Source organism: Bos mutus, chromosome 16, assembly GCF_027580195.1.
Source record: "Bos mutus isolate GX-2022 chromosome 16, NWIPB_WYAK_1.1, whole genome shotgun sequence".
Taxonomy (NCBI): Eukaryota; Metazoa; Chordata; class Mammalia; order Artiodactyla; family Bovidae; genus Bos; species Bos mutus.
In genome coordinates, this window is record NC_091632.1 from 51,473,094 (window position 1) to 51,500,782 (window position 27,689).

Here is a 27,689-nt window from a genome sequence, read left to right on the forward strand (position 1 = left end):
TGCACAAGGATGAGAGGCAAGTGTGAGGAAGCCCAGGAGCAGGGGTTGACATAATTAATAATTACCTGGATAGAAATGACAGCAAACATCCATCAATATGTTTAGAAGTCAACAATAGCCCACCTAGAAATGTATTTAGCTTGTTTATTGAGAGTTTACATTACTATAGTTTATGGGAATTGGGCTTGAGATGGAACAGGAACAAGGTGAAAAGTGACTCTGTGTGCATTTATCCACGAGGTGTGGTAAAGAAAAGTCCTTCTTCTAGTAAGTGTCTAATGCGGTCTCTAGTGGGGCAGTAACAATCCAAAACCACTGATGTAGGATTCGTCCAGGGGAGAGAGGTATAACAGCAAAATGAAAAATGGAGGTCTCTCATCTGAATGGGTGAGTTCCACAGGTGAGCAGGTGTTCTGCATGTGAGCAGCAGTGGGAGGTAAGTTCCAGCATCTCTGGTCCCTGGGGATGTGACATGTGGGAAACATCATAGTGCATAGTTATATCTTGCGGGAATGGTGTAAAATAATTAGGGCCACTAGTGAACCACAAATTAGCCCAAACACAGGATGTATACAATCTCAACTGGCCATTTAAGTCATTCTTGACTCTCAATAATGCCCCAGAGCCTACTGAAATATAATTTCTTGGTAAAACTAGAAAATCTGCCTTTCACCCTCTCAGGTGATCAAGTGACGTGGAAGTTTATATTACTAGGGACTTATTAGCAATCAAAAACCCACAGGAAAATGATGGAAAGTACACATAAATTCAGTACAAGGAGACAGAGAAATAGGTCAAAGTCATTTACCGAGGTCAAAAGACCTTGTTTCTGAGCATAAAAACTGAGGTTGGTTGAAATACACTTTGGAAGATACATTTAGAGCAGTTATTTTATTGACTCTTATGGAAAACTATAATTGAGGGTATCATTATTCTACTATTAGAACAGTATTACAGAAGCTAAGTAATAAAAGAAACACAAGCTGGAATCAAGATTGCCAGGAGGAATATCAATAACCTCAGATATGCAGATGACACCACCTTTATGGCAGAAACTGAAGAGGAACTCAAAAGCCTCTTGATGAAAGTGAAAGTGGAGAGTGAAAAAGTTGGCTTAAAGCTCAACATTCAGAAAACGAAGATCATGGCATCTGGTCCCATCACTTCATGGCAAATAGATGGGGAAACAGTGGAAACAGTGTCAGACTTTATTTTTCTGGGCTCCAAAATCACTGCAGATGGTGACTTCAGCCATGAAATTAAAAGATGCTTACTCCTTGGAAGGAAAGTTATGAACAACCTAGATAACATATTCAAAAGCAGAGACATTACTTTGCCAACAAAGGTCCGTCTAGTCAAGGCTATGGTTTTTCTGTGGTCATGTATGGATGTGAGAGTTGGACTGTGAAGAAGGCTGAGCGCTGACGAATTGATGCTTTTGAACTGTGGTGTTGGAGAAGACTCTTGAGAGTCCCTTGGACTGCAAGGAGATCCAACTGGTCCATTCTGAAGGAGATCAGCCCTGGGATTTCTTTGGAAGGAATGATGCTAAAGCTGAAACTCCAGTACTTTGGCCACCTCGTGTGAAGAGTTGACTCATTGGAAAAGACTCTGATGCTGGGAGGGATTGGGGGCAGGAGGAGAAGGGTTGACAGAGGATGAGATGGCTGGATGGAATCACTGACTCGATGGACATGAGTCTGAGTGAACTCTGGGAGTTGGTGATGGACAGGGAGGCCTGGCGTGCTGCGATTCATGGGGTCTCAAAGAGTTGGACACGACTGAGCGACTGAACTGAACTGAACTGAAGTAATAAAAAGAAGAGAAATAAAATAAATCAGGAAATAATAAATCACAAATTGGATAATATTTATTGGGAGATACATGTTTTAGAGAGACATATAAAAACTCAACAAAGAAAGACATGTTGAGTGGGCGGTATGACTCAGAGCGGGAATCTTTCAGAGGACAGAAAGGTATTTAGGCTAGCTAGTAGAGATAAAATGAGTTAAAGTAATATATTTAGAAAAGAGTACACTGGGTAAAGAGACCTTGGAAAGGGGATGTCAAAACAGTGAGAAGCTGCTGACAGACTGTAGGATGTCTTGTATTCTTTCAACTTTCAGGAGTGAGGAGAGCTACAAACACAGAGGGAGCTTAATTACAAAGGTAATGAGATCTCAGCAAAGGTTGCACTGAGCAAGCAGCATTCTTTAAGATAATGACACCATAAGGAGAAGAACATAAAAAGAAAACTTTGCGAGTGAAAGTGTTAGTCGCTCAGTCGTGTCCAACTCTTTGTGACTCCACGGACTATAGCCTGCCAGGCTCCTCGGTCCATGGGATTCTCCAGACAAGAATACTGGAGTGGGTTGCCATTCCATTCTCCAGGGATCTTCCTGACCAAGAATTGAACCCTGGTCTCCCACATTGCAGGCAGATTCTTTACCATCTGAGCCCATATAAGGAGAAGAACACAAAAAGAAAACGATGTGAGTGAGTAAAGGGTAACTGGAAGCTGAGCATCATGTGACTTCCTCAGCACCACCTTGAGGCTGAAAAGGTTAATGACAGGAAAAGGTCATGAGAGGAGGACTAGAACTTTGTAGAGAAGGGCTAAGTTGAGACTGGTATGCTGGGACTTCTGCAGATTGGTGGTTTTCCCCCCTAGTCTATATCAGCACTAGCGTACTCAGTGGGTGCATCTCCAAACAATGTTACTTCTTTTACCTGGGACATCCCTGCTTCAAGGAACCCAGGACTGAAGAACAAGGAGCTCACTCTCTCTGCAAGCAGGTGGCGGGGGTGAGCAATGGTTGAGGATGCCCTGAGAATAGGATGGGCGGGACTAGGAGTCAACCAGTTTAAGAACTGGCAGCATGGTTGAGGCACAAGATCCAAGGAGGCAAGTAAGAGTACAGGATGCTACAGTAAGTATCCAAGACACACTGGTCATGGTCTAAGAAATGGATAAAAACAAAACGAAACCAGAAGGGGCTGGTAGTATAGGAGGAGGTTTAGGGAAAAGGGAGATTGAATATGCAAATCAGTAATAGCCAGTCCACATATATATATATATGTGTGTGTGTGTGTGTGTGTGTGTGTGTGTATGGATATATATATATATGGTAGAACTCTGACCTCATAACCTGCAGCAACCTGCCCAGGAAACCAACTTCTTATCTATAATAACCAGCCCAGGAAGTCAGCCTGCTCTAAGTCAGACTTATAGGAAAGAGGATTGCTATCTCTAATAATAATCCAGGAAACTAAACAATAACTTCTGAAATCAAGATAGCCATAACTTGATTAATAACTGCCATCTTCCCTAATTTTTGTCCCTACTTCCAATTTAGAACCAACCAGAGAAAACAAATACATACCCCTAACCCATCACGTAGGATGCCTGCTTCTAGCTAGCCTGCCTCCAGCTCCACCAGGCCAACAGGGCACACCACGATGAACTTCCCCCTCCGCTGCCTGCCTCTGAGTCTCTGCTAAAACACAAGTGACTGAGGTGAACTGCCTTGCCACAGCAAGCTCTGGATCAATAGCTCTGTTCTCATGTTTACTTCACTCATTCTCATACGTTCATTCTCTTTGTTTACCTCCACAGAATCAAAGACTACTAAAATCAAGATGAAGAGTAGATTCAGGATGAGTGTGAAGCTGGGGGGCGGTGGTGGGAAGGAAGCTAGTTGCGACTAGAGAAGGGGGATTCTGTATGCTTAGGAAGGGACAGGGAGAGGGCTGACATTTATATATTGCTTGTTATGAGTTTCCTGTGGCTTGGTTGTAGATTTATACAATTTACTGAAGCCTCATAAAACCTTGTGAGAGAGATTTTGTTTAATCTACCATTTTAAGGGAAATAAAACTAAAACAGTTTTCATAACCCATCAGGAGTGGAGGGGCAACCCATTCCTCTTTCTACTCTGCCAGGCCACTCCCCTAAACCTCCTCTGGCTTTCCCACTGCACTTCTGACCACAGTCACCATGACTGTCTCATGAACTATGTTGCAACTCCTTGTTCAGTCCTTTGTTGCTATGCAAAAAGGTGAATAACATAAATTACATATCTTGCCCAAGTTTACACAGTCAGTAAGTGGTGGAATGTACATTTGAATCCAAATCTTTCAAATTTCAAAGTCCATGGTCTTTCACTACATTAAGCTACTTGGGAGGTAGAGCAGTTTGCTGGCAGGTGCAAAGGCAAAGTGGACACTAAATGTATTGACTTGAAGTAGTTAAATACAGTAAAGCTAGGGTATTGAAAATTTTTACAGTTACTAATGATGATGGCAAGAGATGGGACTGGTGGTTCGAAGGCCTATTGTTGTTTAGTCACTCGGTCATGTCCGACTATTTTGCGACCCCATGGACTGTAGCCAGACAGGCTCTTCTATCCATGGGATTTCCCAGGCAAGAATACTGGAGTGGGTTGCCATTTGATTCTTCAGGGGATCTTCCTGATCCAGGAATCAAATCCACATCTCCTGCACTGCAGGCAGATTCTTTACTGCTGAGCCACCATCCCAGCCCAGAAGGTCTGTTAGCCAGGTACAAAAGGAGGGAGTCCTGGAAGTTAGATGGTAATGTTGCCTATAGTGATAAGGAGATAGTGACTGACATAAGAAAAGTTCATCAAATTAAAATGAGAACGATTGATGGTGGGGAATGGACTGTCCCACTGGAGACTGGGATTGGATAGGGGTTTAAGAAATTGCAGTTGCCTTGCCTCCACCCTGTGCTCTGGAGAGAGGAGAAAAAGCAGAAGCTTCTCAGGATGAGGACAGGAGGAAGCCAGACATAACCTAGGCAGATACACAAAAGTGACAAGGCTGAGAATGCAGGAGAAAATAAATAAGGAAGATCTGGAGGGGCTGCAAGTTCTGGAAAAGAGTTGCAGGGCTTCCAGGGTGGCACTAGTGGTAAAGAATCTGCCTGCCAAACAGGAGATATAGAGGCTTGGGTTCGACACCTGGGTTGGGAAGATCCCCTAGAAAAGGAAATGGCAACCTACTTCAGTATTCTTGCCTGGAGAATCCCATGGAGAGAGGAGCCTGGTGGGCTATACTCCATAGGGTCGTAAAGAAACGGACATGACTGAAGCAACTTAGCACATGCAACCTAGAGATCAAGGCAATAATTGCAACTACCCAAGGAAAAGAAAGCAGGAAAATGGTTGGTAATTGGAAGAATACATTCTAGATGGAGGGAGAAGCAATATTGAGTCATCAGGATTTAGTTATTGATTAAGATGAAAGAAATAACTAGGTCAAATTCCAGTTGTATGAGTTGAAAATTAAAATTAGATTAAATTTTATAATAGATTTCTCCAAGTGAAAATAGGCATAATTTGAAGGTTTCCCCTTTTTTTGTTGTAAAAAACATATAACTCATAACGTTTGTTAAAAGATCCTAGGTATTTTGTCTTATGGAAGTCATTACAGTTTGATCTTTACAAAGTTGCCTTCTAGATTCTGGAGTTTGCCATTTAAAGTACTCAGCAGTCTTCATTACAGGTGAGGTGAGAGGGAGGGGCTGAGCCACCCCCGTGAATAAGTATGAGTCACTGGCCCCCTGCCCACAGTGTGCTTATATGTGTCATGTAACAGATTAGCACAAGGTCATGACGCAGACAGTTTTCAGGAGGAACATAATGATGATCTATTGCTTTTCTATTGCTTTCCTGATAATCCCAATATAATTTTCCTCCCAAATTCAGTCTGGGAAGTAAACATATTTAGGAACACCTATCTAGCATGAAGGAATAACCTAAAATGTATACTGATTTCTCTCTTGTACCCGTTCTATACAGCACGGTTGCCTAGTAATTAAACTATAATGTATCATGGGTTAAAAAGAACCCCAAATTTCTATTGTCTTATCCAGATTTTTTTTCTGTTGGACATTCAACCCTCAAGGCAAAATATCTAGGATAAAAACTTACATATATATTACTAGGCTGTGGTTGATTTTAAGCTAGAAAAGAGGGGCACTTTGACTAATGCTTTTCAAAGGGAAAAAACAATATTTAAAATTCATTACAAGCACTAATTCCTAATAACCATGTAATTTTATGGCCTCACTTCGACTCTGCAGCACACAAACATAAAAATAAACCTCTTGTTTCTCTGCCACATCTTGGTACTTTTTTACATTCTCCTACGAACCTCAAAAAACAAAGTAGCACCTAGGGAGGAGTTGGATGAGGAGATTTATGAGGATAAAACCATGCTATGATGGCTCTGCAGTCAGAAGTGACCCTAGGGAAATGTTATTTAGTGTACTTGAAGAAAAAATAATACAGATATGTAACAATAAAGCTGTTGTAATTTCTGGATGAAAAATAAACTTTGTGCTAAACTGGGACAGACTGAGGAAGTGCATGTCTTCTCATAGATATGCTTATTTATTTGATCCCTAATTTTAAGTTGGAATTTTCCCTGAGATGTGTGTTTAACTTCTGATTAACAACAACTAGCACGGCGTCCTCAGTCTGTGGAGGCTTTCATTACTGCTGAGCTTATTATGGAACAAATCAAAACCTCACACACAGAGGTCTCCAGAAAGGCAGGTTGTTGCAAAATTTCATTTTGTCAACACACTTCTGTACAGAATATTCCCAAACTGTAAAGTGAAGTAAAGTATGATTCATTTTTATTCCCTTAGTCTAAATAAATGTAAAATCAGCAGTGGACAGCGACTCATGCCTCAGCTTAACCCAATGGGCAGTTAGGTGCTCATGCGTGTTTATGATATTTGTCTCTCACTGTCCAGGACCCCCTCTGATTTTCTCACCCACTCCCTAAAAGAGAATTTTTAAATTTCTGTTTGTTACCTCTTACCGACATTTATTTTGACAATTTTTTTCTGACAGTCCATCTTCATCCTCTCCCATGATATCCACAGCTGAAAATATCAATGCAACAAGAATGGCAAAGCAGCACACCAGCGCAAAGATCACGATGCACTTCTGCTGGGACTGCAAGAGAGAAAGAAGATAAAGAAAAGTAAGTGAAGCAGCTTTGGCTTAGGAACCTCAAGCTATGACAGCTTTTTTAAAAGTTCCATGCAAAACCCTTTGGGGAAGAGTTAGTTTTGTTGCTGCCAGAGCAGCACTACTCTCTGGGTGAAATGTCTAAGACCTTTATGCTTATTCCTTAACATAACTTTCAAACCCTTGCTAAATATGTAATCTATTAAATAATTCAGCTGCTACATCAAGACTTCCAAATGAATTCGCTCTTTTTCTTTCTAATCAAAAGTAGTCCAGAAAAGATGACTATAAGGCCCATTACTGCAAATTAAAAATGAAACACAAGGTACCTCAGTAATTATTCTCAGTTCCCTGTTACCACCACTATGAAAACTGCATTGAAACTCTGTATCCTCTCACTTTTCCCATCTCATCTTCTTCTTAAGATCTTTATGGTGCAATGACTTCAGGAAAGATGCCCTCTGTGGTCAGGATGAATTCTGCACTTTGACCAAAAAACTGAATCTATCAGATGCCAGCATCATGGGTCTTTAGGCGACATCATGCATTTCAAAACACTGAATAAAATCTTAACCAACGTTCATAGTGTTGATATGATTTTCACTTAGAAACCCAAGCCCAAGTTTCAGGTGTCAAAATAAATCATGTCCTTATCTTTAGGCCCAAGTGTTATCATGTTATCCCTATATCCTGGGGTTCATGGTCAAAGGTGGCAGAAAATAAGGCTATGTTACTAGGCAAGAGCCATGACCACTGGGACAAATAATTTTGCCTACATTCCTTTTATTAGATAAATTGAGATGGGGAGAAGAGGAGAAAGAACCATTTTTAAAAATATTTTTTGCAGCTTCTAGGGAGTATTTTCAGAAGGAGCAAGAATGACCTTTGACCAGGCAGCCAGGAGTACTCTCTTAGCAATGGGACACATATATGCACAGATATGCATGCACACGCACATGGATTTCAGAGCTTTGGTGAAACCAGCTGGCTTTGTTTCCTCCTACCACCCTCCTGCCCTTCATCCCTGCAGCCACATGGTCTCCAAAGAATCATGGAATCTTCTAAAGTACAGTGTCCAGTTTGTCCAGGGGCAGCCTCAGGTTACAGATTACACAGAAAGATGTAGTTTGGAAATAATGATGTTTCTGTAACCAGGCACCATCAGTTCAAATGGTTGTTTCTTTCTAGTGTTTTCTAACCTTCCCTCAGGTCTCATCTCACAGAAGAACCTGTTCCAAATCCATTCGTGCCTGTCATTATGTTCTACTGCACATTCGGGGATAAAGTGGGAGAAAACACAAGTAAGATATACCATTGATCTTTAACCACATGCTCTGGGTATCTCTAGGGCATGGGTTGTTTTATTCCTTCCATCTACAAGCAATAAGCAAAGAGCCTAACAAATAGAAGGTGCTCAAGAGGTGGTTATTGTATAAACAAATACAGAGTGAATGAATGAAATGAAAATCACCATGCAAATGGAGAGCAACAAGAGATTTCTTTCAGTGACCTTCCTGAAAAAAAAAAAAAAGGTTCATTTCCACATTTTGGTGACTGTAAATCTTGCAGCTCATTCTTTTTCACACTGTTTGGGAGCTAGAGGCAAATCTATGGGCCAAGCTTATCAACTCTGCAAAATTCTGCAGAACAGATTATGCATTCATCCTTGCTTCTTTACTTGGCATTCATCCTTGAATCTTCACTAATTTTATTTTTAAGAAGCAGCACTGTAAACTTGTTGAAGGCTCAGACTTTAGAAAAAGATTGCTTGGATTCTGCCACTTAATAGTTGTATGCCCTTGGGCAAGTATTTAGTCTTTATGCTTTAGATTCTTTGTCTGTAAAATGGGCATAATAAAACAACTGCCTTATAGAATTGTTATTAAAAATTAAATTAAATAAGATGCTTTATGTAAGTACTTAGAACGGTGCCCCCCAAATAAAGAGCACTAAATGAGTGCCATTGTTAGTATATTGTACTAACATGCATCTCTGTAAGCTGAATTTTGAACCAGTTCATATAGTGGGTACTGTATGCAGGTCAAGAAGCAACAGTCAGAACCAGACATGGAACAATGAACTGGTTCAAAATTCAGAAAAGAGTATGTCAAGGCTGTATATTGTCACCCTGTTTATTTAACTTATATGCAAAATACATCATGTGAAATGCTGGGCTGGATGAATCACAAGCTGGAATCAAGATTGCTGGGATAAATATCAACAACCTCAGGTATGCAGATGACATCACCCTAATGGCAGAAGGCCAAGAGGAACTAAAGAGCCTTTTGATGAAAGTGAAAGAGGAGAGTGAAAAAGTTGGCTTAAAACTCAACATTCAAAAAACTAAGATCATCACTTCATGCAAACACATGGGTGGAGGGGGTGGAGAAAACACTGGCAGATTTTATTTTCTTGGGCTCCAAAATCACTACAGACGGTGACTGCATTTATGAAATTAAAAGATGTTTGCTCCTTGGAAAAAAAGCCGTGACAAACCTAGACAGCATAATCAAAAGCATAGACATTACTTTGCTGACAAAGGTCCATATAATCAAAGCTACGGTTTTTCTAGTGGTCATGTCTGGATGTGAAAGTTGTACCATGAAGAAGACTGAGCGCTGAAAAATTGATGCCTTTGACCTGTGGTGTTGGAGAAGACTCTTAAGAGTCCCTTGGACAGTAAAGAGATGAAACCAATCTTAAAGGAAATTAACCCTGAATATTCATTGCAAGGACTAATGCTGAAGCTCCAATACTTTGGCCACTTGAGTTGAAAAGCCTACTCATGGCATCACCGACTCAATGGACATGAGTTTGAGCAAACTTGGGGAGATAGCGAAGGACAGGGAAATCTGGCCTGCTGCAGTTCATGGGGTCGCAGAGTTGGACATAATTTAGCAACTGAACAACAGCAACAAATTCTTAAATAATCTAAACTTCTAACTTAAGAACGTAGAATTTCTTTTAAAAAAAAAGCAAGATAAAATGAAATTGGAGAAATGGAAATAATACAGACCAAAATTCATTTAAAGAGAAAATTGAAAATACCAAGAAGATTTAACAATGAAACAAAAGCCTGGTTCTTTTGGAAGATCAATAAAATTGATAAATTTTCAGCTATACATACATGAAAACAGAAAGAAGACACAAATTGAAAAAAGCTCTATAAAGTCACATAAAATGAACCATAAAGAAGGTAATATTATGAATAAGTTGAAATTAATCAGTGTAGATAAAATGGACAACTTTGCAAAATAAAATTATTAAACCTCACTCAACAAGAAACAGGTAAACTTAATACCCTTATATCAATTAAAGGAAATGAGTTTTTAAATTTAAAATGTTCACACAGAAGAAACTCCAAGTTTAGGTGGTATCATTTTAGAAATCAGTTCAGTTCAGTTCAGTGGCTCAGTTGTGTCTGACGCTTTGCGACCCCATGGACTGCAGCATGCCAGGCTTCCCTGCCCATCACCAACCCTGGAGCTTACTCAAACTCATGTCCATTGAGTCAGTGATTCCATCCAACCATCTCATTCTCTGTCATCCCCTTCTCCTCCTGTCTTCAATTTTTACCAGCATCAGGGCCTTTTCCAGTGAGTCAGTTCTTTTCATCAGGTGGCCAAAGTATGGAGTTTTGGCTTCAGCATCGGTCCTTCCAATGAATATTCAGGACTGATTTCCTTTAGGATAGACTGGTTGGATCTCCTTGCAGTCCAAGGGACTCTCAGGAGTCTTCTCCAACACCATACTTCAAAAACATCAATTCTTTGGCTCTCAGCTTTCTTTATAGTCTAACTCTCACATCCATACATGACTACTGGAAAAACCATAGCTTTGACTAGACAGACCTTTGCCAGCAAAGTAATGTCTCTGCTTTTTAATATGCTGTCTAGGTTGGTCATATCTTTTCTTCTAGGGAGCAACTGTCTTTTAATTTCATGGCTGCAGTCACCATCTGCAGTGACTTTGGAGCCCAAGAAAATAAAGTCTCTCACTGTTGCCATTGTTTCACATCTATTTGCCATGAAGTGATGGGACTGGATGCCATGATCTCAGCTTTCTGAATGTTGAGTTTTAAGCCAACTTTTTCACTCTCTTTCACTTTCATCAGGGGGCTCTTTAGTTCTTCGCTTTCTGCCATAGGGGTGATATCATCTGCATATCTAGGTTATTGATATTTGTCCTGGCAATCTTGATTCCAGCTTGTGCTTCATCCAGCCTGGCATTTCGCATGATGTACTCTGCATAGAAGTTAAATAAACAGGGTGACAATATAGCTTTGACATACCCCTTTCCCCATTTGGAACCAGTCTGTTGTTCCATGTCCAGTTCTGTTGCTTCTTGACCTGCATACAGATTTCTCAGGAGGCAGGTCAGGTGGTCTGGTATTCCCATCTCTTGAAGAATTTTCCACAGTTTGTTGTGATCCACACAGTCAAAGGCTTTGGCATAGTCAATAAAGCAGAAATAGATGTTTTTCTGGAACTCTCTTGCTTTTTCAATGATCCAACGGATTTTGGCAATTTGATCTCTGGTTCCTCTGCCTTTTCTAAATCCAGATCAAACATCTGGAAATTCATGGTTCACGTACTGCTGAAGCCTGGCTTGGAGAACTTTGAGCATTACTTTACTAGCGTGTGAGATGAGTGCAATTGTGTGGTAGTTTGAGCATTCTTTGGCATTGCCTTTCTTTGGGATTGGAATGAAAACTGACCTTTTCCAGTCCTGTGGCCACTGCGGAGTTTTCCAAATTTGTGGCATATTGACTGCAGCACTTTCACAGCACCATCTTTCAGGATTTGAAATAGCTCAACTGGAATTCCATCACCTCCACTAGCTTTGTTTGTAGTGATGCTTCCTAAGGCCCACTTGACTTCACATTCCAGGATGTCTGGCTCTAGGTGAGTGATCACACCATCATGATTATCTGGGTCATGAAGACCTTTTTTGTAGAGTTCTTCTGTGTATTCTTGCCACCTCTTCTTGATATCTTCTGCTTCTGTTAGGTCCATACCATTTCTGTCCTTTATTGAGCCCATCTTTGCATGAAATGTTCATTTGGTATCTCTAATTTTCTTGAAGAGATCTCTAGTCTTTCCCATTCTGTTATTTTCCTCTATTTCTTTGCATCGATTTTAGAAATAAACATTATCAATTCCATAAAAATTTTTCCAGAAAATGGAAGAGAGGGAAAATCTTCCCAACACATTACCAAACACTTAAAAAAACTTTTTTCTATTGTTTAGTGATGCACTGCCTAGAAAACCAAGACACTACAGTCATATTGCAACATTTATTTAATGTCTACCCCACTCAAAAGGAGCACAGGGAGGGATCTGCAATGGCCATAACCTCAACAGGGAACAGAATTTCTCAGTTTTCTTCAGAATTTTTACAACAATTGCAGAAGATCTTATCCATCTGAGCACATGTTGAACTGAAAGATAAAACTCCAGCTACACAGTCTGCCTTTTTTTTTTTTTAATGCCTAATACAGTTCTCCCAGTGGTACTTAAGGGTGTCCCTCTTTTAGGAAATTTTCACTCTTTTTGCCAGACCAATAATGAAAATTATTTTTACAGTAACATAAGGCTTATATTTTTTCCCTTTCAAGGACATGCAAATTCATTATCTGATCATGCATGAATTTTCTACCTTTTGGTCTTTTTCACTAAATTGAGCTCTTTGAGTTCTACAATCTTGCCTAAATCTACATGCATGGCATGGCAGACATGATCAATAAACATTTATTGAATAACTGATGAATAAATAATAAGGGGAAAGGGCTAAAAAATCAAAATGGTGATTGTTGTTTTTTATAACCCTGTTTATTTATTATTTATACACTTTCCCATGGATTCCCATAACAGAAGAAGTTTTATTTGTAAAATTGAACATGAAAAAAAATTAAAGAGATCAAAATTAGCTAACACAAAGGATAACACTGTAGTGGAGATGGCATCTTTTCCAAAATATCAGGACGGAAAGCAAAAACTCAAGTTTGAGTCAACATGTTAACTGAGCACAAGAACCTACTCCCAATATTATACTAAATCATTAGAGATGAAGAACAGATATAATAATGATAATGATAATTCTATAATAGTGTTTGACAACTAAAAGTTACCTTCGATGGACAAGAAATTTTGAAGATTTACTGTAAATTAGATTGATCAAGGAGATCAAAGCCAAGACAGATATGCATACATACATGGTAAGTCACTTCAATTGTGTCCAACTCTGTGCGACCTTACTGTAACCCACCAGGCTCCTCTGTCCATGGGATTCTCCAGGCAAGAATACTGGAGTTGTTGCCACTTCCTATTCCAGGGGATCTTCCTCGGCCAGGGATTGAACCCATGTCTGTTACTTCTCCTGCCTTGACAAGTGGGTTCTTTCCCATTAGTGCCACCTGGGAATACCCAAGACACACATGCTGCTGCTGCTGCTAAGTCACTTCAGTCGTGTCCGATTCTGTGCGACCCCATAGACAGCAGCCCACCAGGCTCCCCCGTCCCTGGGATTCTCCAGGCAAGAACACTGGAGTGGGTTGCCATTTCCATCTCCAATGCATGAAAGTGAAAAGTGAAAGGGAAGTCGCTCAGTTGTGTCCGACTCTTTGCGACCCCATGGACTGCAGCCCACCAGGCTCCTCCATCCATGGGATTTTCCGGGCAACAGTACTGGAGTGGGGTACCATTGCCTTGGAAAACACAAACAGCTATAAAGGAGAGCTCTAAGTGTAGAGGTGATAGAATGAACTGGAAGGAACTTTGGAATGACAGACACTATACAGGCACACCTCAGAGATATTGCAGGCTTGGTTCCAGATGACTGCAATAAAGTAAATATCATCATAAAGTGAAAATGAAGTTGCTCAGTTGTGTCTGACTCTCTGTGACCCCGTGGACTGTAGCCCACCAGGCTCCTTCATCCATGGGATTCTCCAGGCAAGAATACTGGAGTGGGTTGCCATTTCCTTCTCCAGGGGATCTTCCCTACCCAGGGATCGAACACAGGTCTCCCGCATTGCAGGCAGACGCTTTAACCTCTGAGCCACCAGGGACAGCAAATATCATAATAAAGTAAGCCACAAATATTTCGGTTTCCCAGTACTTATAAATTTATGTTTACACCATAGTGAAGTCTATTAAGTGTAAAACAGCATTATGTCTAAAAAAACAATGCACATATCTTCACTAAAAATGCTTTATTGGCACTAAAAGTGCCAACCATCATCTGAGCTTTCCGTGAGTCATCATATGTTTGCTGGTGGCGGGTGTTGCCTTGACGTTGATGGCTGCTGGCTGATCAGGGTGGTGGTTGCTGAAGAATGAGGTGACTGCAGCAATTTCTTAAAATAAGACAGTGTAGTTTGCCACATCAGTTGATTCTTCCTTTCGTAGGTGATTTCTCTGTAACGTGCAATGGCAATGTTATCTTTTACCCACCATAGTACTTCTTTCAGAACTGTGGTCAGTCTTCTCGACTACTGCCATGGCTTAATCAACTAAGTTTATGTAATAATCTCAATCCTCTGTTGTCATTTCAACATTCTTCACAGCCTCTTCACCAGGAATAGATTCCATCCCAAGAGACCACTTTCTTTGTGGTTTCTCATTCATAAAAAGCAACTCCCCATCTGTTCAAGTTTGACCATTGCAGTAATTCAGTCACACTTTCAGACTCTACTTCCAATTCTAGTTACTTCCTTCAACGAAGTCTTGAAACCCTCGAAGTACACTTAGAATGTTCAGTAAACCATGTTGTAAACAGATTTGATATCATCTAGACTCAGTTGTTCCATTCATAGAGCACAGGCAGAGTAAATTTAATGTAATTCTTAGGGGCCCTAGGATTTTTGAAATGATAAATGAGCACTGGCTTCAACTTAAAGTCATTGGCTTCCTCTAACAAGAGAGTCAGCCTATCTTTAGAAGTTCTGAAGTTAGGCATTGACTTTTCTCTATAGCTATGAGTGTTCCCTTATGGCTCATCTGGTGAACAATCTGCCTGCAATGCCCTGGGTTTGATTCCTGGGTTGGGAAGATCCCCGGAAGAAGGGAAAGGCTACTCTCTCCAGTATTCTGGCCTGGAGAATTCTATGGACTGTATAGTCCATGGGATGGCAAAGAGTCAGACCAGACTGAGTGACTTTCACCTTTTCACTATAACTACAAAAGTCCTAGATGGCATCTTCTTCTAATATAAGGTTGTTTTGTCCACACTGATATGTCTTTCAATATATCATAGTAAGCCCATGTCCTTTCTGCTTACTGTGATTGGAGATTTTTTTCTGAAGTCAGTTGGTTAAGACTGCTTCATGTTTCTTATACAAATTATTTTTTCCCAATCACAGTAAAGGTTGATATGTCATCCAATTGGGGGCAAAAGAAAAAAATCTGTCATTTCATATAGCCACCTTCATTAATTATCTTGGCCAGATCTTCTAACTTCTTGCAGCTTCTACATCAGCACTTGCTGCTTCATCTTGCACTTCTGTTATAGAGATACCTTCCTTCCTTTAAGTTCATGAACCAACCTCTGATAACTTAAAACTTTTCTTCTGAAATTTCCTTATCTTTCTCAGCACTCATAGAATTGAATATGCAACCTCAAAGTTTCATCTTCCTATATACAGAAAAGTGCTAAATTAATTAACTCTGCATTTAATGACCACATACTTGCAGTCTGTAGATCTGTATTGTGGAGGATGGGCAAAGAAGTATAATACAATATGATCTATACCTCTATGGGGCTGGGGAGAGGGATGTGACTGTGATCCATTTCATGGAAGAGTTCCATTAGTTCAGTTCAGTTCAGTCACTCAGTTGTGTCTGACTCTTTGCGACCCCTGAACCTCAGCATGCCAGGCCTCCCTGTCCATCTGAGCAGGCCAATTCTGTTGCCTCCCACCTTCTCTTCTATGCACATCTAATTTCTGGGATACAGAATTAAGGATTTCCTCTATACTCATCATGAAGAGAAACAAGGTATTTTGAATATTAGTGAATGAACAAGACTGCTTTATATGAGTCCATAAGAAGCAGCCAATATTTAATGGCTAAAATGTTATACTTTCATGTTCTTTGTGCCCCCACTTCCATTATAGATAAAGTTAAACAAAAAGTAATAACAAATTGACAGCTGGTCTTTGAAAAGTTGAGGGCTTATTCCTCAAAAGCCCTGTATTCTACACTCTGCTTTTAACGAGCTGAGAAAAAGCTCTGAATCTTTCAATATATCAAAGTAAGTCCAAGTCCTTTCAACTTACAGTGAAAGTCAGTTGGTTAAGACTGTTTTATGTTTCTTTTATAAATTACTTCCTGATCACAGTAAAGTTTGATATTTTATCCAGTTGGAGGCAAAAGAAAAACATTGCTGACAAAACTCAACAATCTTTATTTTAAACTACTTAAAATGTAAAGAAAAGCAAGGATTGACTTTGGGTATACCAGTGAAGTGAGCAAAAAAGCACATTTTATCTGTCATCCCCTGTGTTCAGTTTCCTCTTATTTGAAAAAGGAACACACATGCACACACACACACACACACCACAGTTATAAAGGGGTGTGTTTAGGGAAGCTTGGAGTTGGAGTGGGATGGAACTTAAAGCCGTCTAATCTTAATTTGCCACTCAGTGCAAGGGTCTCATTGGCAACAACACCATGCTTCTCTAATAAGACACTTCTAGCTACCAGTCTCCCTACTTAATGAGTCAGCACTAATTTCTGAAAGTTCTTCAGTTCAGTTCAGTCGCTCAGTCATGTCCGACTCTTTGCAACCCCATGAACCCCATGAACCCCATGAACCGCAGCATGCCTCCCTGTCCATCACCAACTCCCAGAGTCCACCCAAACCTATGTCCATTGTCGGTGATGCCATCCAACCATCTCATCCTCTGTCTTCCCCTTCTCCTCCGGCCCTCATTCTTTCCCAGTATCAGGGTCTTTTTCAATGAGTCAACTCTTCGCATCAGGTGGCCAAAGTATTGGAGTTTCAGTTTCAACATCAGTCCAATGAACACCCAGGACTGAACTCCTTTAGGGTGGACTGGTTGGATCTCCTTGCAGTCCAAGGGACTCTCAAGAGTCTTCTCCAACACCACAGTTCAAAAGCATCAATTCTTCGGTGCTCAGCTTTCTTTATAGTCCAACTCTCACACCCATACATGACCACTGGAAAAACCATACCCTTGACTAGATGGACCTTTGTTGGCAAAGTAATGTCTCTGCTTTTTAATATGCTGTCTAGGTTGGTCATAACTTTCCTTCCAAGGAGTAAGCGTCTTTTAATTTCATGGCTGCAGTCACCATCTGCAGTGATTTTGGAGCCCAGAAAAATAAAGTCTGACACTGTTTCCCCATCTATTTCCCATGAAGTGATGGACTGGATGCCATGATCTTAGTCTTTTGAATGTTGAACTTTAAGCCAACTTTTTCACTCTCCTCTTTCACTTTCATCAAGAGGCTCTTTAGTTCTTCTTCACTTTCTGCCATAAGGGTGGTGTCATCTGCATATCTGAGGTTATTGATATTTCTCCCAGCAATCTTGATTCCAGCTTGTGCTTCCTCCAGCCCAGCGTTTCTCATGATGTACTCTGTATATAAGTTCAATAAGCAGAGTGACAATATACAGCCTTGACCTATTCCTTTTCCTATTTGGAACCAGTCTGTTGTTCCATGTCCAGTTCTAACTGTTGCTTCCTGACCTGCATACAGGTTTCTCAAGAGGCAGGTCAGGTGGTCTGGTATTCCCATCTCTTGAAGAATTTTCCACAGTTCATTGTGATCCACACAGTCAAAGGCTTTGGAATAGTCAATAAAGCAGAAATAGATGTTTTTTCTGGGAGTCTCTTGCTTTTTTGATGATCCAGAGGATGTTGGCAATTTGATCTCTGGTTCCTCTGCCTTTTCTAAAACCAGCTTGAACATCTGGAAGTTCACAGTTCTTGTTGACATGCAAAGACATTCAGTGAACTGAAGCATATCTTGGATTGCCATGACTAATGCCTATCCAGATGGCCCCTTTCCCTCTTACTTCTTCCAAACTCTCTTTGCCTCTTTTCCTCCTCCTCCCCTCCCCATCCCTTTGTCTCCCTCATTAGTCTCTCTTTTCGGACTTCCTTCTATCCCTTATCTCTTCACTGCTTTCCATCTCTGCCACTGTTCTTACTCTTTTTCAAAACTTCCAATCCTCTCCCCCTACACATCCCAGTCTTCTCCTGTTCCTCTCCTCCCAACTCTCAATCCACTCTGGAGCTTCTGTGGGAATTTACTCTCCTTCCACCCTGATTACCAGGAAGGAGCCCTGAAAAAAATACAAATAATAATATCCTGAGGCAATGGATAAAGAAATGCACTTTTGTAATATAGACAAGTCAAGTCATTAAGAGTAGAAGGGAGAAGGGCAGAGGTAAATATTTTAGTACATACTTTAACAGATTTCAACAGAATTCAAATCTTGTTTAATTAACAGCACTGTAGGAAAAATGTTTTCTACTGCTTTTACATATACCAACCTGTCCCTCTCCCCAAACCATTAATTTATCAACTTTCTTTTTCAAAGACTCAGGCAAAAAAGTCCATCACAAGCCACACATGTGGGCATAGCTACTTTCATATACCTAGCAGGATAATCTATAAGAACACTGCTTTGTGAAGCCAGGGAGAATGTAGCAATATCTGAACAAAGCACCACTTTGAGCCACGGAACAATCACTTTCTGCAAAGAGAGTGTGGTCTCAGGCTGAAAGGAAGCTGAGTTGAGTTGCTGTCAGGCTATACATAAATCTCCCTTTGGTTTAGCCATTCATAGCAATTGCTCTTCAAGCTTTCATGCCTTCCTACCACAATATATTTATCACTCCCGCAAAAGCAAAACAAAACACCTTACAAATTCTGAAGCCACAAAATAAATTTATTAGAAGATCATAAGAGAACCTCTACTCAATGTTCCTAAATGGGAAGGAAATTAAAAAAAGAGAGAGAGAGGATATATGTATACATTGGAGAAGGAAATGGCAATCCCTCTAGTATTCTTGCCTGGAAATTTCCATGCACAGAGGAGCCTAGCAAGCTACAGTCCATGGGGTCGCAAAGACTCAGCCACGACTGAGCAACTGAGCACATATGTATAAATAGAGCTGATTCATTTCACTTACAGTAGAAACTAATACAACATTGTAAAGTAACTATACTTGTAATAAGAATTAATTTTAAAAAAGATCAAGGAACTGGGAAGAGAAAAAGAGTAAGTATGGTTTTCACGTTCTTTCTTTTCTTCCTTGGAGCAATGCTCCATCAATCTCTCCATTTATCACAAAGGCTGATGTGGGTTCTACTTCCTTATCAAGGTTCCATATACATGGACAGGGATAACTATCACCAATTACATATGGCTTTAGAGTTTACAAAGCCGTTATGTATACAAGTCTGTATACATAACTTGTATGTATACCCTGCTTCTCCTTTCCTGATCTTCTGTCTTTGGGTCATGATCCCTGAGCTGCCCACACCTACCTTCAGAGTCCTCAGGCAGTGGAATCAGGCTAGATGTTTGTTTAGGGCTGTTTCTGGGCAGAGAATGTCAGGAGTGATAGATCCAAGCCCTAGGAACTATGCTGTCTAGTTTTCTAAAAGGTCTAAGTAGTGTTTCTTGCACTGCAAGGACATCAAATCAGGGATTTCATAGCGCTTGCCTTACAGAGCAGAGTTTAATTTTTTATAGTAAACACAGCTTCTCCCCACAAAAGCACCTGAGAATGGCTGCCTTGCTATTCATTCTAAGCAATGGAATCTCATATTCTACATTAGGAACTTGACCTAGTCCCAGGACAGCCTCACATAGGAGGCTTGATATCCTGGGGAAACAGTGGTAGATAAATAAACAGACAAATAACTCAACAACAACAACAAAATAAACAACTTCATTAAAAAGTGGGCCAAGGACTTGAATAGACATTTCTCTAAAGAAGATATACAAATGGTGCTAAACATCACTTTGCTGCTGCTGCTGCTAAGTCGCTTCAGTCGTGTCCGACTCTGTGAGACCCCATAGACGGCAGCCCACCAGGCTCTCCTGTCCCTGGGACTCTCCAGGCAAGAACACTGGTGTGGGTTGCCATTTCGTTCTCCAATGCATGAAAGTGAAAAGTGAAAGGGAAGTCGCTCAGCCGTGTCCGACTCTTTGCGACCCCACGGACTGCAGCCCACCAGGCTCCTCCATCCATAGGATTTTCCAGGCAAGAGTACTGGAGTGGGTTGACATTGCCTTCTCCGAAATATCACTTTAGGGAAATGCAAATCAAAATCACAATGAGATACTACTTTATCATCGTTAGGATGGCTAGTATCCAAAATAAACAAAGAAAACAAAAAAACAAAAACAAAAAAAGTGTTTGTGAGGATGTGGAGTAGTTGGAACCCTTGAGCATTGCTGGTGAGAATGTAAACTGGTGATGACCCTATGGAAAATGATCTAGCAGTTCCTCAAAAAATAATAGAAACACTATATGATCCAGCCATTCCACTTCTAAATGGAAAGAATGGACTCCAACAGAGATTTTTACATCCATGTTCTTAGCAGCATTATTCACAACACCCAAAAGGTAGAAACAGTCCAAATCAATGGAGGAATGGATAAATAAATTGTGTCTTTAGCTATATCTGTTCATTTTGAGATATATATATATATATATATATATATACACACACACAATGAAATATTATTCAGCCTTAAAAAGGATAGAAATTCTGATACATGTCACATCAGTGGATGAACCCTGAAAACATTATGCTAAGTGAAATAAGCTGAATACAAAAGAATACATACCATATAATTCTACCTATATTAGGTACCTAGAGTATAAAGAAAGTAGAACAGTGGATGCCAAGGGTTAGAGGGAGGGAGGGATGGGGAACTATTGTTTAAGAAGAATAGAGTTTTATTTTGCAGTATTAAAAGTGTTGTATGCATGGATGGTGCTGATGGTTGCACAACAATGTGAATGTACTTAATTCCACTGAATCATACACTTAAAATGGTTAAAACAGTAAACTTTATGTAATGTATATTATAAAGAAAAACCCAACAACCAACAACTGCTGGGTTTGGACTTTATTAGCTTTTCCTCTCTACTTAGGACTTTTTCTAAATAGTTCAAAGCCTTCCTCTTGGCCCCTGACTCATTCTTGGGTTGTCCACACTTAAGAAACTTTCTTCCACATTCCAGGAAGTCAATACTGGCTGACTTTAGATGGTACTCTTTGCTTCTCCTGCTGAGGAGATAACTAGCTAAATCCATTAGTCCAGCCGTGGGAGATATGGGGTAAAAAGCTTCCACTCCTGGTAAGAATACCAGGCACTTTTTTGGGGGGGGGGGTTCATTTTGTATACAGTGTTCCTGAGGTCACTTACATGCACAGGGTGAAGTTCTCAGGTGAAATATAACCTACCCAGTCACCCTTCAGATGGTGCCTATACCAAAGACACTGAAACCCACCAGGGCACTTGATTGCCTATCCTTTATGAGCACAGCCTATTCCTGTCTGAATGTACCTGGTTTCAGCTCCCTCTCAAATAAATCTCAGCTTGTTCCCTAAGATCCAAGAACTGTACAGAAAAAACCATGTGTATGTGTTGGGGAAGGGGAGCACAACCAGCCATTGCTAAAAATATCACAGTTGAGTTACAGTTAAGCTACCTTCCTTTCTTTGTTTTCTACTTTTATGAATTTTGTGTGTGTATTTTTTCAATGTCTTAGATTAAGCAGGAGCACATCTTATATTTCATACTTTTTGCAGCTCCTGTTTCTTTTTCTGATAGGCCTACTTTTCAGTGGTTATATTATTCTCCCTACAGTAAGTTTAGGGAGATACATGTGCCCAGCCACTTTCTACTGCCCTCTGCCTCCCTTTGTGCATGCTGGGCTGCTCAGTCAGTCATGTCTAACTCTTTGCGACCCCATGGACTGTAGCCCACCAGGCTTCCCTGTTCATGGGATTCTCCAGGCACGAATACTGGTGTGGGTTGCCATCCCTTCCTCCAGGGGATCTTCCCAACCCAGGGATCGAACCTGTGTCTCTTACCACTCCTGCGTAGACAGGTAGGTTCTTTACCACTAGCGCCACCTGGGAAGCTCCTGCATCCCATATATTGAGGCAAAATGTCATGCTTAAAGGTGAGACCCTTTACTTGTGCCCTGTTTACTGTCTCAAACATCTGCTTTTACTCTGTTACTCAATTTACCTTTTAGCAGATCCATCTTTTCATCAATTCCCAACAAACACACAAATAAAACCACACTAATATGTTAATGGATGTTAGTAAACCTACACAATATACTTCATTTGTCACCTGTGGCTCACACGAAGACCCTTAAGAACACGAGGGCTTTTCAGTTACTACAGTAAACCAATGGAGTGACATTTGTTGACAACAGATTAAAGAGAGCTAACATTTATTCAAGGTCTTCACTGCTTCAAATATGCTGCACAATGAAATGTTCATATAGATATATAGATATAATATATTAAGATAATATGAGACTACTAAGAAATTTCTCACTTATAGTGGGTATGCTCTCAAGCTATGAGAGAAATATGTGTTGTTTTCAGTCTTTGGAATATTTCAGTGGAAAGGTTTGTTAATCCTTTCAATAATATTGCTGAGCTGTCGCCATTCTTATTAACTAGGAAACAAGAGATGAGTAATATACCCAGGGACCAGCATTTGCCAAGTGGCAGAAAATGAATGCAAATCCAACACAGAGCTCAACAAACCACAATCAAGCAGCGACAGCCTCAGATAACAAAAAATCTCTTCATCCCAAATACCTTTCCTGAAAACTTCTCTTTGCTTTGTCCCACCACCCCAGAGCCCCACACCTGCCTATGCATTTCTTCATCCAAGTTCTAAATTGCTCATTAAAGCTTAACTAAGTGTTGAACAATTTTGATCTATAGCTCTCATGACTGAAGCAGGTTGTTCTTTTTCAAAGTTTACCACTTCTGTGTTCAAAATACCCTGAGGACCATGCCCTTGGAAATCTTTTAAATCAACTTGCTTCTCCCCTTTTGCCATCTGCTATTCCACAATGTTTTCGAGTCAAAACCTTTATGATAATCCATTTTCCATCATCATATTTATCCTGGGGCCTCTGTTCCTGCTGCTTTGGGAAAGGAACTGTATTCTGTACATCCATGGCTATGCTTCATTTCCAACACAAATTACATGCTATGACCTTGTGATATGAGTCAAATGCTGGCTGTGTGCAAACACCTGTCTTCTTTGTTGAACTCCAGGTATATGTGAACTGAAGAATAACATTCCTCTAGAGGGTACAGTACAACCACACCCTACTTCCAGCCAAAGCACTGCTTCTCACAAATGTGCACAAAAAGAGGGGGAAAAAAAGAACAAAAGAGGCTTCCCTGGTGGCTCAATGGTTAAGAATCCACCTGCCAATGCAGGAGACATGGGTTCAGTACCCGGGCTGGGAAGGTCCCACATGCTGTGGAACAATTAAATAGGCAACAACTACTGAACCTGTTTTAGGGCCTGGGAGCTTCAACTACTGAGCTCATGCGTACTACAGCAAGAGAAGCCACAGCAATGAGAAGTGTGTGCACCGCAACTGGAGTAGCCCCTGCTCGAAGCAACTAGAGAGAAGCCTATGCAGCAACAAAGACTCAGTATAGTCAAAGATAAATAAAAAAAAATTTTAAGAAAAAGAACTGAAAAGAATAAGAGAGAAAAAAAAAGATTTTTGTCTGTTGCCAAAGGTGTAGAACAGTAACAGATGATGTTCTTGGGGATCCTAAAGATGAGATGAAAAGTACATTTTCTTCTATACCGTACAATTGCTTTAAAATATACCTAGGATTCATTTTAGGAGAAGGCAATGGCACCCCACTCCAGTATTCTTTCCTGGAAAATCCCGTGGATGGAGGGGCCTGGTAGGCTGCAGTCCATGGGGTCGCAAAGAGTTGGACACGACTGAGTGACTTCGCTTTCACTTTTCACTTTCATGCATTGGAGAAGGAAATGGCAACCCACTCCAGTGTTCTTGCCTGGAGAATCCCAGGGACGGGGGAGCCTGGTGGGCCGCCATCTATGGGGTCGCACAGAGTCAGACACGACTGAAGTGACTTAGCAGCAGTAGCAGCAGCAGGATGAATTTTACTCAGAAGACAAGGAGATGACTGCCTTCTTAAGAGTTGATCAGTTACAATTCCCAGGGGGAGGCGGCACATGCTATACCATACAGCAGGAGTCTCCAACCCCTGGGCTATGGACTGGTACTAATCAGTGGCCTGTTAGCAACAGGGCTGCACAGCAGAAGGTGAGCAGTGGGTGAGCAAATGAAGCTTCATCTGTATTTACAGCCACTCCCCACTGCTTGCATTATCACCTGAGCTTCGCCTCCTGTCAGATCAGTGACAGCATGATAAATGTAATGTGCTTGAATTGCCCTGAAACCATCCCTGCTCCCTGGTCAATAGGAAAATTGTCTTCCAGGAAACTGGTCCCTAATGCCCAAAAGGTTGGGGACCACTGCCATATTATAGGGAGAAGGCAATGGCACCCCACTCCAGTACTCTTGCCTGAAGAATCCCATGGATGGAGGAGCCTGGAATGCTGCAGTCCATGGGGTCGCGAAGAGTTGGACATGACTGAGCGACTTCACTTTCACTTTCCACTTTCATGCATTGGAGAAGGAAATGGCAACTCACTCCAGTGTTCTTTCGTGGAGAATCCCGTGGACGGAGAAGCCTGAAAGGCTGCAGTCCATGGGGTCTCACAGAGTCGGACAGGACTGAAGCAACTTAGCAGCAGCAGTGGCCATATTATAGGGCCACATGAGGACACATCAGCACCAGAGTCAGTCAGGAGGCAACAGAAGTGAGAGGAAAGCTTTTGCCAGAGACTTTGTTGTGGTTTCCAGGGAAAGGAATGGGTGAAGGCAGATAAGCAAATTTGAGCAAGGATTGAATAATTAGGATTAGGTAGTTTGAATAATTTTGGTAGGCTCTGGGGTATACGCAGTGGTTTCTAGTTGTCTGGTACCTGGCCCTGGGTGATTTAGGGCAAGGCAAATGTTGGCTTGGTGTGTGAAAGCTAGAAAAAGGAAGTGATTGGGGATTTGGGCTTTGGACTGGTTGATTTACATATGAAAGGTATGCTCTCAGGCAAGCTGCTGGCTATCTCTAGAAATTAACTACTCCTTGGAAGCGCAGTCTCTCTAGGATGAGTAGGGGTCTAAGATGTCGGAGCATCATAAAATACAGGGAAAAAAGAAACCATTATTAATACTATAATGCTTTCCTTGTGGCTCAGCTGGTAAAGAATCTGCCTGCAATGCAGGAGATCTGGGTTTGATCCTGGGTTGGGAAGGTCCCCATGGAGAAGGGAACAGCTACCACTCCAGTATTCTGGCCTGGAGAATTCCAAGGGGTTGCAAACAGTCAGACATGACTGAACGACTTTCACTTCACTGCAATAGACTTTCCATTTCAACCTAGAAACAGAATAAACCAAAAGAAGAGCTGGAAACTAATCATTCCCAGTGAGCCCACAGTCCCATTGTTGGTGGTCTATAAATTCACAGCATCCACTCCCAGATGGCAGCCCACCAGGCTTCCCCGTCCCTGGGATTCTCCAGGCAAGAACACTGGAGTGGGTTGCCATTTCCTTCTCCAATACATGAAAGTGAAACGTGAAAGTGAAGTCCCTCAGTCGTGTCCGACTCTTAGCGACCCCATGGACTGCAGCCTACCAGGCTCCTCCGTCCATGGGATTCTCCCGGCAAGAGTACTGGAGTGGGGTGCCATTGCCTTCTCCGTACTAAAGGATACTACATCTTAATAAAGCCAAAAACTGTCTCTTACTAATATGAAAAACCACATTGAAGTTGAAATCCAACTGACATAGAATGATGTCATATTTGGGCTTCCCATGTAGCTCAGCTGGTAAAGAATCTGCCTGCAATGCAGGAGACCATGGTTGGATTCCTGGATTGGGAAGATCTGCTGGAGAAGAGACAGGCTACCCACTCTAGCATTCTTGGGCTTCCCTGGTGGCTCAGCCATGAATTAGATATTATCTTGCTTAACTGAGTATTTTGTATTATCTTATATGCTATTCTTAGCATTGAGTGATATACTCATTAATAAAAGAAAGGATTTTCTGTAATGATACTAAATTGAAAAATAATTATTTAAATGAAAAGCTCTTGAATTGATAATCAAACTCTTAGTCTACTTTCAGAGTGGAGGCTAGGGTTGTATAAGAGACAGAAAAGGTCACTAGTAGTAGGATGCCTCTCCTCTGAAGGTCTAGAAAGGATTCCCCACAGTGAAATCAAGACTTTTAATGACCTTACCTATCACTTCATAATAAACACTGAGGTCCTCAGACAAGAACTTCTTAGCAGAGAAGAACAATAAAATAATGAATGAAATATGTTTGGGTAGATTGTAGTTCCCCAAACTAAAAATTAATTAAGTCACATATAATGTGACTTATTTGACAAAGAAATATTTTGGTGCATGAATTTTTCAGTAATCTCTCTAATGATTAAAATTTGGGGTTGAACAAAATTCATTTATGAAACAAATATTTATTCAGAGCCAATCAGTCTTAACAATATGCTAGGCTCTGGGGATTTAGCAGCAAACCAGACAGATATGGTCTCTCCTATTGGAGTTTCCCTTTTAACAGGAAAGGTAAACAATAAATAGGTAATCAAATAAAAGGCAAGTTGACGTCCAATGTTGAAAAATGTTACACAGAAAATGAATAGGGTGACATGATGGTGACTGAGGGTTAGCACTTTGGTGGAGTGGTTAAGGAAGGCCTCTTTGAAGAAGTGACGTCTTATCTAAGAACTGGAGGAGCTAACCAAGTGAAATCAAAGAAGGATTCTAGGGAGTGAGAATAGCACAAGCAAAGAACTTTGGATGGAAATGCTTTAGGTTGGTACCCAGGAAATATGCATTTTATGCTCAGTAAAACAGAAAAACATTGAAGGATTTAAGGCAGGAAACTGGTATGCTATAATTGAACCTGTTTTTACCCTGAACCATTTGAGAACAGGTTGTACACATGGTGTTCCATTGCCCTTGAAATATTTCCACAACACAAAAACATTCTCCTACATAACTATAGTACATAACCAAAGCACAACCACTTAAATCAAGACATTAGCACTTACACAATGTTACAGTTCACAGAGCCTTTCCAACTTTTATCAGTCTACAGCAAATGGGTTCAGTGCAGGATGACGTACTGGCGCTAGCCGCCATGCCTCCCCAGTCTCACTGTTACTGCAGTGTTGCTTCTCCTAGACCTTCCAGTTCACAAAGTGAAGAAATATACACATCCTCACATTCTTCTCTCTCTTTTCCTCCTTCCTTCCCTCCCTCTCTCCTCTATTTATTTTGACATTTATCTTTATATATTAAAAACCATGAGTTCACTCCAACATCTCAAAATCCAGTCTATATCCCAGTTCATTATCACTTTCCTGTTTTATATTTGTAACTCCCTTTGTTGACAGTAAGAAACCTTTTCCCCATTATGTTCAATATGCATATCTCTTCAATTCTCTCGTGTGCAAGTAATCTCCCAACCCTGTTGGACCACCACCTTCCTACCTTAGTGCCAAATATTGTCTCCAAG

The 27,689-nt window shown here is 40.9% G+C and overlaps 1 protein-coding gene across 1 annotated transcript in view; it reads right to left on the reverse strand.

The window, feature by feature from the left end:
- PLD5 (phospholipase D family member 5) overlaps positions 1 to 27,689 on the reverse strand; it is a 427,594-nt gene that overhangs the window by 218,444 nt on the left and 181,461 nt on the right. The window contains exon 2 of the mRNA XM_070384488.1: positions 6,853 to 6,989. Coding sequence (XP_070240589.1) covers positions 6,853 to 6,989 — 137 coding nt within the window. The remainder of the gene's footprint in view (positions 1 to 6,852; positions 6,990 to 27,689) is intronic.